Source organism: Cololabis saira, chromosome 5, assembly GCF_033807715.1.
Source record: "Cololabis saira isolate AMF1-May2022 chromosome 5, fColSai1.1, whole genome shotgun sequence".
Taxonomy (NCBI): Eukaryota; Metazoa; Chordata; class Actinopteri; order Beloniformes; family Belonidae; genus Cololabis; species Cololabis saira.
In genome coordinates this window covers 17,269,687-17,281,562 of record NC_084591.1, presented here as the reverse complement: position 1 = coordinate 17,281,562, position 11,876 = coordinate 17,269,687, and the positions used below count along the sequence as shown (strand labels likewise).

General features: G+C 40.0%; 1 protein-coding gene across 1 annotated transcript; it reads left to right on the top strand.

Annotated features, from left to right (window-relative positions):
• Window positions 1–6,200: 6,200 nt before the first annotated feature.
• Window positions 6,201–11,161, top strand: adck2 (aarF domain containing kinase 2). Its single transcript, XM_061722495.1, has 8 exons — window positions 6,201–7,430; window positions 7,509–7,655; window positions 8,276–8,404; window positions 8,782–8,877; window positions 9,053–9,331; window positions 9,569–9,697; window positions 10,103–10,156; window positions 10,713–11,161. Exons 1-8 carry the CDS (start codon window positions 6,570–6,572, stop codon window positions 10,851–10,853), a joined length of 1,836 nt encoding a protein of 611 aa, XP_061578479.1. The 5' UTR covers window positions 6,201–6,569; the 3' UTR covers window positions 10,854–11,161.
• Window positions 11,162–11,876: the final 715 nt, after the last annotated feature.

The following is an 11,876-nucleotide window of genomic DNA, read 5'->3' as shown; positions in this document are numbered from 1 at the left end:
CTGCAGCTGGCCGGGTGATTGGAGCTGTAGTTGCTAGGGAAACCGAGTGTCCTGAAGCCGGAAGGGGCAATGCAGAGTGCATCTCAATACATAAATAAAAACCTCCTCTGGGAGGCAATTAAGAATCCCAAGGACCACTCTTCTTATCTGAGTGAGGGGACAACATGTTCATGTTTTTATCGTTCCAAGATTTTGTTTATGGGCTCACATGTGCCACCAGGACTTGTGTAGAAGCATCAGCCATGTGAACTAAATACTGACTGTGGCGAGACTTCAGACAGCCGCGGTACTGTTTGAGTTGATTACCGCTGTTGAGTCAAGGGTATACAAACTAGGAAGTCCAGCTCGCAATAAGGCCCGGGGCTGCAGGACAAGGGGAAAAAAAGGAAAAAAAAACAAACAAAAAGAAAAAGCTAGTGAGCAGGAAACCAGACTGGACATGCATACTGATGACCAGAGTGATTAACAATTAACCTAAACAATCCCAAGGGGCCTGTTTTCATTCTATACAGCAGAACAAGTTTGCAAATTACAATCTCTTTGTTTAAAACATATCAAGCTTAATTAAAAGAGAGTTAGTTGTTTGAAACTTGTGGCCTTTATTGAGAAAGTAGGTAGACAGGAAATGGATAGAGAGAGGGGGGGGGGCACTGCAGTGTAGAGCGACAGGCCGGGACTCAAACCTGCGCTGCCCGCATGAGTACTATAGTCTCTACAAATTAGAGACTATAGACATTTTCTTTAATTTCTCGCACTCAAGCAACATCTTTTTGATTTTGAATCTTATATATATATATATATATATATATATATATATATATATATATATATATATATATATATATATATATATTATATATATAATATATATATATATATATATATATATACGATTAAAAAATATATATATATATATATGTATATATATATCCTATCAGAGTTATAAATAATTGGAGTTAGACACACAATATCACCATTAAAAATCCAATTAAAACTGTGATATGTGTGCAAATGTCATGTCGTGAAAAGGCTTCACAAAATGTTTTTCCCATTAAATGTCATTGTTTTTATATGGGTGTTGCTGATATTACGCCCGTCTGTGAATGGTGTCAAGCAGTTAAAAAAACATGTGAAACCTTAAAAGAAAAGGAAACAATGTGCATGAATACTGTAATTTCATAGAACTGCACAAAAGTAAACAACTTTGTACAGCGGCTGCATTCCTATTGTTATATTATGAGTAGGCTTCATAAAGTGTCCACTAGGCTCGCCTCAATAGAGCAACTATCCCACTGACCTTTGCGCCTAAAGCCTGACCTCATCTTTGAGATGCAAGAGCAGTCTAGAAAGGCTGGACTGTTCACCAATAGCAGCAGGGAGAACATGGTGGGAGGTGGAGGCCAGGAACATCTGTTTGGCGTTTATCTGAGCTTATTGTGTTGCAGAGTGCTGTATAAGGCCTACAGCTGGGATCCTGGGAGTGGACTGAGCCCACTGTCCTGGGGAATCACACTGTGACCGGGAACATGGTTCCAGCATGTTCTCAGCCCCTGATGGAGCAGAGTAGGTTGTGTGCAAGACCTCTGGTTTAAGCAGAGGAAATGAAAATTAAATCACACAAAGGGTGTGTTTTGTTCCCTCACTCCTCCTTTTCGTTGTGATCCAGAAAATGGTATGTTGATACTCTCATACCGTAAAGCAGTAAAACATTTCTTAACCTACTCAGATGGTGGTGTTTATTTGAAAAAGTCATGTAAAACTTAAGGGTTTTTTTTTTGTTCATTTTAAAGCCATCCAACAAAGCATTTTATTTGTGAACCTTCAAAAAATGTCAGGTTAAAAGGGGTAAGGTAAATTCTTAGGGACCTTGCAGGTGAAAAAAACAGTATCTATCCAAAAAGTTTCCTTGAAGAAAATAATGTTTCCAACCTCCTTTAACAGCACATGCGTAACTAATGTTTATATGCAAATGATCATGTGTCTACAAAGAACAAAATAGCAACGTTGCACTAAGGATGCTGCTGTACCTGCAGAAACAGTTTTCTGAATATTAAAATAAATCTGTTACATAAAACTAACAAAAGTTTTGATGAACAAGTTTACAATGCAAAATCCTAACTTCATGGCTTTGAATAGTGATAGACTTCTTTATAAACTAAACCTTTGGTTGTATTGATGCCTGTTCGATAAAGTCTGCAATGCAAATACTTCACACTGGGCTTTGGGAGTATATGGTTACTTAGTATTTTTGGATATTAGGTAGATTGATAGAATAAGATTGGCAGAATAAGTGAAAAATAGCTGTCATAAATATTAAAGGTTGGGTAGGAAATGTTGGAAACAAAAACAGGAAGAGTCAGCAAGGTTTTTGAAAACAACCAGTTAAAAAAGTACAACCCTCTTCTTGATCCTTGGGAAATGGTTTTACAAATTACTGGTTTTCATTTAGTTATTTAAAAACACATTTTTGAATAACATCTAGTTTTATAATCCACTGGAAGCAGTGAGGGTTTGAAGTGTGGCGCATATGGGCGTCATCAAAGCACTCATTTCCTCCTTGAAATTGCGGGTTGTGGGTCCACGGCAAACGCTTCCAAATGCAACTTTTAAAATTGTTGAAAAAAAAAAGTGAAAAAAATAGACCACACTTGTCCATGAAAGGAGTTTTGAGTTAAATATCCAGTAACATTTCAGACAATATTAGATTTGGAACTTCTAACCTTTTATGAGGAAGTCCTCAAATTAACGCTGGTAGCCCGCAATTTAATACCACATCCATTACATAACTGCAACTTAAATATGCTTTGTAAATATATTGTTGATAAATGGCAACAAGGGTTTTTGTGCCCACCACTCTCCTTCATCCAAAGACGGCTGGAGACGGGCTCCAGCAGACCCACGTAACCCTGAATGTGATCAAGCTGGCATAGGTAATGGATCAATGGATGATTGTAAGCAAGTATTTCTGAAGAATATTGTATTTGAAAATAAAAACTTATATAATATATTTAGAATAATAATATATGTTGCTTTCATTATTACTAAAAATAACAATATCAATACCCTACATGTCTATCCAGGCTAAAAACCATGTAGTTATTGTTAACCCTTTCTCAAGCTCAGTCAAAATATCTGCAATTAAAATAAAAACAAGTGTCTCAATCAAATTGTGTTCACAGTTGCATCCTTCTTCTCTTCCTTTCCTTAATTGCTTCCCTTGTTGTGAGATAAAGAAGAAGTGGAAAACCAAACCAAATATGTACGTGGAATAGAGTGGGATGTGTCTCCATCTGTGGACCAAATGAAGTTGTTACAAACTGGTAACTTCAGAAAATTAGCATTTTATCTTATTTGTTGTTACTGTTACAGTGTAGTATGAGTATAGAGTTTAAAAAGCAGTAGATGAAGTTATATATAGTCTGTAACCCCTATTAGAACCATTCAGATATCAAAATGTTCAGCTCATTCAGGTTGCTATGACTTTTGGTCCTTCAAATCCTCAAACCTTTTAAAATATTCCAGGATTTCCAAGGTCCATTGGAATATAGTTAAACTCTTGAAAGACTTCCACCTTTTTCAGGCCTTAATACTTCAGCATAGACTTTGAACTCTTACCAAAAGATTCAGCCTTTTTGAATGTTATATAGTTTTTGAAATATTACACTTTAAGTTTTATGATAAACTAAGCATTTATAATGGATTTACTGTAAATTGTGGAGCTTCAGACATCCTAGAAAAACATTGTTGTCTTTGAAAGCTCACTACTTCAGTGAGGGATGACAAAGAAACCCGAGACAGAATGAAGACCAGGCCAAACAAAACCAGAACCATCTTAGACAGAACCAGAACCATCTTAGACAGAACCAGAACCACCCCAAACAGTATCAAAACCACCTCAAACACAAGCAGAATCACCTCAGACAGAACCAGAACTATCCCAAACAGTATCATTATTTCAGCTGTTTCTTCAGCAAATTTCACCTTTCATTAAGCACCTCAGCATTCAACCCTGAATTTTCAAAGGAAATACATCATTTTTTAGTAATACATAAATCTATTGCATTATATAATTTACCTGATGTGGTAGGAGCAAAATTCACCAGCCTGTTCAGATGCCATGAAATATAATCTAGCTATGGACACTGTTTGTTGCTGTAAATATGTTTATTTCTGCTCTAGTTGGACATTTTAACATGAGAGTCAATAAAAATTGACTGGCTTTTGGAGCCAATGGCCAGTTAATTAACTTCTTCTTAGTTCTGCATTTGCATCAGTCCACACTCACATTGTTGGAGTGTATTCATCAGATGGATGTTGACCCATGTCTCAGTTCATTTTTGTGTTATTTTCAAAAAATATTCTTGTACACAGTTAAGCACTGACAAATACAGTTAATTAAAGGAAAATACTACATTAATACAACACAATTTATGTATTTAGCATGGATGTATTATATAACTGGATACCGGATCGAAAATGGCCGCCCATTCATTTCAATGGAGTTTGCTCACCCAGCGCATCCGCCGAAAAAATTTCTGACTTCCTGGTTTACTTCCTGGTACACGGGCCCATAGAGCATGCGCAGTTGAGTCACCTCCCATGATGCTCTGGGGCCTCCCATCATGCCCCGGGGCAATGTGAACGAGCGCTGCGCGCTCTGGACAAGCGCTGCGCGCTCATGAGTCCTTCAGACCGGTAATGATAGATGTACACAATGAAATTAGGGATTTATAGGGCAAATCAACCGATGCTGTTCTCAAAGTCATGGTTATAGACTACATGGTTCATTTGTGTGTTTTTTTTAATTAAAGATAAAACGAGTCATTTTTATTTAAGATGAGACACCCCAGGTTAATAGGCTAAAATAGGGTAAAAATGTAAATAGCAGGTATCACCATGAAACTTCCCAAGTTTATTACTTACATTAAGACAAATATTTTTTGTATTACAAGTTTTGTCAAGTATTATGTTTAAATATGTCAAATATTATGTTTAAATGTGGTTAATTTACTGCGTTACACAGAGGCTACGCCGTAGGCTCCGCGGCTCCGCGCACCCTACGGCGTAGGAGCCGCGGAGCCGCGGACTGCCCACTGCCCACTGCCCTGCGGGCACTGCCCGGCTTCGCAGTGCCCGCGGAGCTGCGGAGGTGCAGCTTCCCCGGGAGCACTGTCATAAAATAAGCTGAGGATTAAGGGTTAAGATGATGTTAAACACATGACATCTAAAACTCCACGGCACCGTCGCAACAACTACGACACATCTCTCTCCCTGCACGTTTGCTCAAACCTGATGGAGGTCAGTTTTATTGTGAGGTGGGGATCTCACGCCACAAGCTCATTTTGTTAATATTGACCCTCATTTAGTCCCGTGCAGGGCGCTGCCTCCAAATGAAAGAGCAACAGAAGAATACATATTTGAAGTGCGTTAGGTGTGTGTGTGCAGGAGGATCTCAGTGGAAACACCCACACCTGCGCCTCCGCGGAGCCGCAGATGATCTACAGGATCATTAGAATGCTTATGAATGTGGTCGAAAACGCAGATCTTCGGTTATGTGTGGATGCAAATGTTTTTATAAACGGAGGGGGGGAAATATTCGTTTTTAAAAATACCCGGCTACGTGTGGACAGGGTCTTAGACTTGTGTTATTCCTGCCTGATATCTTATTTTCACAAACCATACACCGTTGGCTACAACGGAAATGTTTAAGTACAAGAATGACAAACCATTATTATTCTTGCTATTAAACATTTCTGTTTGGTGCAAATTGGCAATGCAATGTGTTTCTGAGTGATTATTCCGCCGAACGGCTTAGTTTCAGCCATCCTCGTTCCCGAGACACACACGACCGCGCTTTGCGAGTGCACGGCACAGCCGTGACGTCACGCCCAGAAAGAGACTTTTCTTTGACTTTTCTTTTTACAAAGATTAGTAATTGGTGGTGATTACAGCTGGAGGTGTCCTGTGAACAGTTTTAGAGGCTTCTCTTTTACTATTGCGGTCTATGGGAAAAAAGCTTTCTGGGCCCCATGGGATTTTTTGTTGCAGTACCGCGGCTGGCCACTGGAAAAAATCGGCGTGCCTGCTGAGCGCGAGACTGGGGGCCTGGTATTTAGATACGTTCAAGCGGTCTACTGGCCCTTTAAGAGGAAACCACGTGACCTAACCGGCTGGTCGTTGGAACCGGAAGCCACGTGTCACCGTATTTACATCGTGGACAGTTGTTTCATAAATGGAAATACATTGCATTTTTTTAACTGGTACAGTAACACCAGCTGAACCATGACATTTCTTTTTTCTCCGTGCTCAGACAGGAGGGAATTCAGTGGCCGTTCGTTGACAGGATATGGTTTAAAATTGGACTAATATGAGTGTTTTTATTTGAATGTACAGTATCGCTAGCCAAAGCTGTATCTTTTCTTTAAGGTGTTAAAAAAAAAAAAAAAAATAGTTAAACCGTCAGATGTTTCCATGGAGGAAACATACAAGTCCAAGTCTGGTTTCATTCTTTTAAATAAGGTTTGGTTGGACTAGTAGTTTGACCTCTTGGGACTGAGCTGAGCGTTACCATGGCAACCACGAGGATGTTTGGAGCCAGACTCCTCCTCAACCTCAGGGTCTCTCTGCACAAAGCAGGCTCTTTCACCAGATCAGGGTTTAAACCGAGTTACGTGACACGTTTCGTTAAAAGGGGTCAGTTTATAACCCACATACCCAAAGTCACGCTGCTGTGCTGGGGAGCGGCCAGTGCTTCAGGTGCCAGGTGCCAGGAAGCACAACTACCACCCAGGCTTTCTGGCAGAAAGTCTCTAGCCAGAGTCCAGGTCCACAAAGTGATATTCCTCCTCCGCCTCAGCCTGCGTGCTTTGGTTCTGCTCCTGAAGTTCAGTCCCCTTCTCTTCCTCTGCCCTCTGGCCCTGGTGTCCAGCCGCTGTGCGTCCTGCTGGCTGGACGCCCTGCTGTGGGTGACCGAGAGCTCTGGTCCCACCTTCATCAAGCTGGGGCAATGGGGCAGCACCAGGCGGGACATCTTCTCCCAGGAGTTCTGTGAACGCTTCTCCAGGCTCCACGTCAAGGTTCGCCCTCACTCCTGGGCTCACACCAAGCAGTGTCTCCAGAGGGCCTTTGGAGACAGCTGGAGGAGGGCACTTGTGTTTGAGAGCAAAGAGCCCGTGGGGTCGGGCTGCGTCGCCCAGGTGTACCGAGGCTGGGCCAGGGTGGACAAGGTGAAGGACCCGGCCTTCCAGTCCTTGATTGAGGAGATGGAGAAAGAAGACTTGCTGGAAGCCTGGGAGATCCCTGGTCTGGGAGGGGTGGCGGGGACTCTGCGGCGGCTTTGGAGGGGCAGGCGGGAGGAGGATGGCTTTGAGGAAAGAGGTCACCCAGAGGGGCAGCACCAGGAGGAGCACCAGATACCTGTGGCGATCAAGGTAAGTCTCTTGCTATTTGCATCTTGTTTCACTCATCACGAACAGGCATGTTGTAATTGTCTGTTTTCTGTTGTTAAGGTGGTCCATCCAGGTGTGAGGAGGCAGGTGGAGATGGATTTGCTTATCATGAAAGCAGGCAGCTGGCTTCTACACTGCCTGCCTGGGCTTAAATGGCTCAGTTTATATGAAGTCGTCCAGGAGTTTGAGACGCTTATGACCAAGCAGGTACTTCCTGAACATTCATACTCGTATATAACTCCTGCTTTTTAAAATTGATTTAATTTTTTACATATTTTATTGGTTTAATTACATTTAGCGTACTCTTAAATTAAATACTTACCTGCTGTACTCTACTGCGCTTACTTTTTAACTTGTGCTTTTTATTATTTTACCTCTTTTCTTATCATTTTATTTGTTATTTACTGTTTAATTTGCTGCTTTAAATGTTGATGTAAAGCACTTTGAATTACCTTGTGTTGAATTGTGCTATACAAATAAACTTCCCTTGCCTTGCCTAGTTAAATTGAGCTCAGGAATGAGTAAATAAGTTACCAGGTTTGTCTTGAATATATATCATGGAAAAAATATTTTATATACAGTTCTTAAAAATGAACTTACATTACATTCAGTTCTGGTTGAATCTGGTTAATAAATCTGGTTAATAAAGTAACATTATGTATTTTGTGTCTGTGAAAATTTGAGGAATGAAACAAGAAAAGTTTGATAATAAAAGTTCTAACAATCAGAATACATGCAATACAGTTCCAGTGTACATAAACATAGGCCCATGGGAAGGGAGCTGGAAATCTCTATTGATTACATAGCTAACTGACAATCTATTTCAGATTGATCTCCGTTTTGAGGCCAAGAACATTGAACGTTTTCAAGAAAATTTCCGCAATGTTGACCATGTCAAGTTCCCAACTCCATTACGACCGTTTGTCACCAGGAACATCTTAGTGGAAACCTTTGAAGTGAGTACACTTTCAATTCATTTATTGATTCATTCCAGACATGTCAAAACCAATGTATAGAGAGCATAACAACGTTAGCACTAGTATGAATCTATGCATCTACATATGAAGATGTTTACATATAAACCCGTGCATACACACACATTCTGAACATATAGAACCCCTTGTACATAAATCTATATGAATAAAATACCTCTCCACCCCACAACGGAAGCATCCCTGCAACCCTTGGGGTGGGTTTGGGGTGCCCGCCCAACCCGCCTCAGCAGAGGCTGACCCCCCCCAGAAAGTGGAGACATCACTCTGTTGAAGTATTACTGAATTGTGAAGCACTTTTCGATTATTTCAGGCTAAATTTATATAATTTTTCTCTCCAGGCAAGTGAGCCCATCTCCAAATACCTGAGCTCTGAGATTCCTAAGGAGGTGAAGCAGAGAATAGCCAGAATGGGAGTTGACACCTTGCTAAAAATGGTAAGGCGGTTGATCTGAAGCATTCACTGAATTTTTAACAACTTTATGATTTTTTTTTCCCAATGTTAAATTGTAGTATTTGTGAAAGAAAATTAAGATTGTTATCCCACTTTACAATTACCGGTATTTCCTTCCTGCTTCATAACTTTTATCTCCATAACTATTTGTATTCTAGGTCTTTGTGGATAACTTTGTCCATGGGGATCTCCATCCTGGCAACATTCTTGTCCAATGTCGAGCACCTCTCGCTGGTTCCCCCGATGGTGCTAGTGTTTCAGGGGAGCTTCAGGGGAAGACCACCCTCACTGACTTGTGGGACACGGTGGTGATCAGTGTCAGGCCGGACCCGTGTCCTCTCCAGCTGGTGCTGCTGGACGCTGGCATCGTGGCCCATCTCAGCGAGCACGACCTCGCCAACTTCAAGGCCGTCTTCACAGCCGTGGTGCTGCGTCAGGTGAGATCAGTTTAAAGGAGCTTCATTTGTTTCAAGAGATGACTATTAGGATAAACTGTTATGGATGTTCTAATATGTTCTCATTTTACAAGATTTAAGCTGTGTTCTTCAGCTGATATTTATTTAATTATTTATTTACAGCGGATCAAATCAGAGTTGAAGCCTTGAAACTCTTCTCGGATAGATGAAATTTGTGAGGGAGAACCTCTAAGCCGCTTTCTTTTATTCATTTCACAGGGTGAACGAGTGGCAGAGTTAATTCTGCATCACGCCAGAGCGAACGAATGCCAAGATGTGCCGCAGTTTAAGAAGGAGATGGCCGAGCTGGTGGACCATGCCGTCAGCAACACACTCTCTCTGGGGAAGGTCAGTTTGTTTTCATGTCTGATTGTTTGTGATCCAGCTCTTCAGGATTATGGTTGTGAAGCAGGTTCCGACAACAATAGTAGTGAAAATTAGATGGGGAGGGATAGATCATATTTGTTCAGTTTTAATCACATAAACATTACTTCCTCTTATAATCTTGCTTGCTAATTGCTATTCTGATCATTATTTCCCCTCAAAGAGTAAAAAAGTATAAAGTAAATAATGTTGTGTCCTCATACTTGTCTTAATGATGCACAGTGCTTTGAAAAGCTATAAAACATTTGGGTGGGGGAATGTTAAAGTAAATCATGTCCATCACAGATGTTTTAAGTTGTTTTTTTTTAACCATTAATCCACATCTGCGCTTATTCATTGCCACCTGTGGCTTCTGTTTGTTGTTTTTAGATACAAGTGTCTGACTTGCTCTCCCGAGTCTTTGGTCTACTCATCAAGCACAAGGTAAAATGTTTTTGTAATCTCACACACAATCAGCTATCGTGTGATCACAAGTGTTATGAACTTTTCTTTTTTTTTTAGCAGTTAACTGCATTTTAATCATCAATAGAAAACAAAACAGGGAATCTGTGGTTAGATATTTCTTTGGATAGCCAGTAAGTGCGTTGGGTCAGCAGTATGGCTGATTCAGGGCTTCATTTCACTACATGCTATAAGACAATAAATGAGCATGTAATGAATCAAATTTAAATCATGAATCAGACTAATCATCAATGACACAGTGGGCGTTTGTATTGGAGTAGGTCATTCATCATAATGTTTCAGATTTTTGTCAAATATATCTACAGCAAGATAGGTCCTGTGGCCAGTGTAGATACAATTACCTTTGAGAGAAGAACATATTTTAATATCTACATTTCTAATGTTGTGGGTTTGAAAATATGTAAATAAATCCTTAAAATGATTTCTAAAAGAAGCCAAAACTATTGCCAGACTGATCAGTGAGTCAGATCCCTGCTCACTGATGTTGTTGCTCATTGGTTGCTCTTGTTTTTTTTAGGTAAAGCTGGAGAGTAACTTCGCCTCCATCGTGTTTGCCATCATGGTGCTGGAGGGCCTGGGCAGGTCTCTTGATCCTAACTTGGACATCCTGGATTTAGCGAAACCCATGCTGCTTAGGAACTGTGCATCGTTGCTCTGACACACCCAGGACAGAGACGTGTCCATTGTCCCGTCAACATCCAAGTCCTCCTAATGCCAGACGGGGTCACACTGACATTCTGCATCGTGGATCATCAGATGGTCTCTTTCTCTTCTCCACATTTCAGCAGCATTGATGCCACATATACCTCATTGTGTTTTTATATTAGTGGACACATCCACTTTCATTCCTTTTTTGTCTTCTGTCTGGCTGGAGTGCAAACATTTTTGACCTCTGAATAAACTCTAATGCACATGTTTGGCTGTGTTTTAATGAATTAAGATTATATGTGTTATAAAATAAGCACTTGATAAAATAAGCACAGACAAAGGAGTCAGAATGTCTGTAGTAACTTAGCTTTAAAAATATGGTTGGACTCACTTAATGAAATATGAAAGAATATTTTTATTTTTTAGGGACTCATATAAACCTCAGGATGTCTTATTTTGTTTTTTCATCTTAGGTTATAATGTCTAAAGGACCTTGTTTTTGTGTGACTTGTCATTTGCTGTTTGTTATATATTACATTGACAAATTGATGCCTTTACTTGCAATGTAAAGCCTTTACTAGTATTTTGACTCCGTTAAATTAGTGGGAACACTTAATTATTCATATTAATAAAAAGGAATCCATGCCAACTGACCGTCTCTCCGTTTACTTCTGAGTTTAAGATATGTAACCTTTTTCAAGATGAGCTCCAAGCAGAAAATTCACTTCATCAAGGGCAAAGAATCCATTAATTTACAATTTTATTAAATCTGTCAATGAAAAACACAGACAAAACGCAATTCTGTCAATGTCATCAGGAAGAACTGTCAGCATGACCGAACAAAAGAGATCAGAAGATTCAGGTGAAAAAAAAGAAAAAAAAGTCATATACCCTTTATTGCAAATTGTTTTGTTTTTTTTCTTTTCCATCCCGATACAGAGCAGCGCTGTTCAAGTAAGCAGGGAGGGGAGAGGTGAAAATTGTGTTTAAAAAAAAAAATCTAGTAATAATAATAATAATAATATTAATGGCA

What these genes read in the sequence shown, in the direction of transcription:
- adck2 (XM_061722495.1), top strand. Translation starts at nt 6,570, where the DNA reads ATGGCAACCACGAGGATGTTTGGAGCCAGACTCCTCCTCAACCTCAGG. An exon ending in AGATACCTGTGGCGATCAAG is followed by an intron (nt 7,431 to 7,508) that starts GTAAGTCTCTTG and finishes TCTGTTGTTAAG; the next exon opens with GTGGTCCATCCAGGTGTGAG. An exon ending in GTCTACTCATCAAGCACAAG is followed by an intron (nt 10,157 to 10,712) that starts GTAAAATGTTTT and finishes TGTTTTTTTTAG; the next exon opens with GTAAAGCTGGAGAGTAACTT.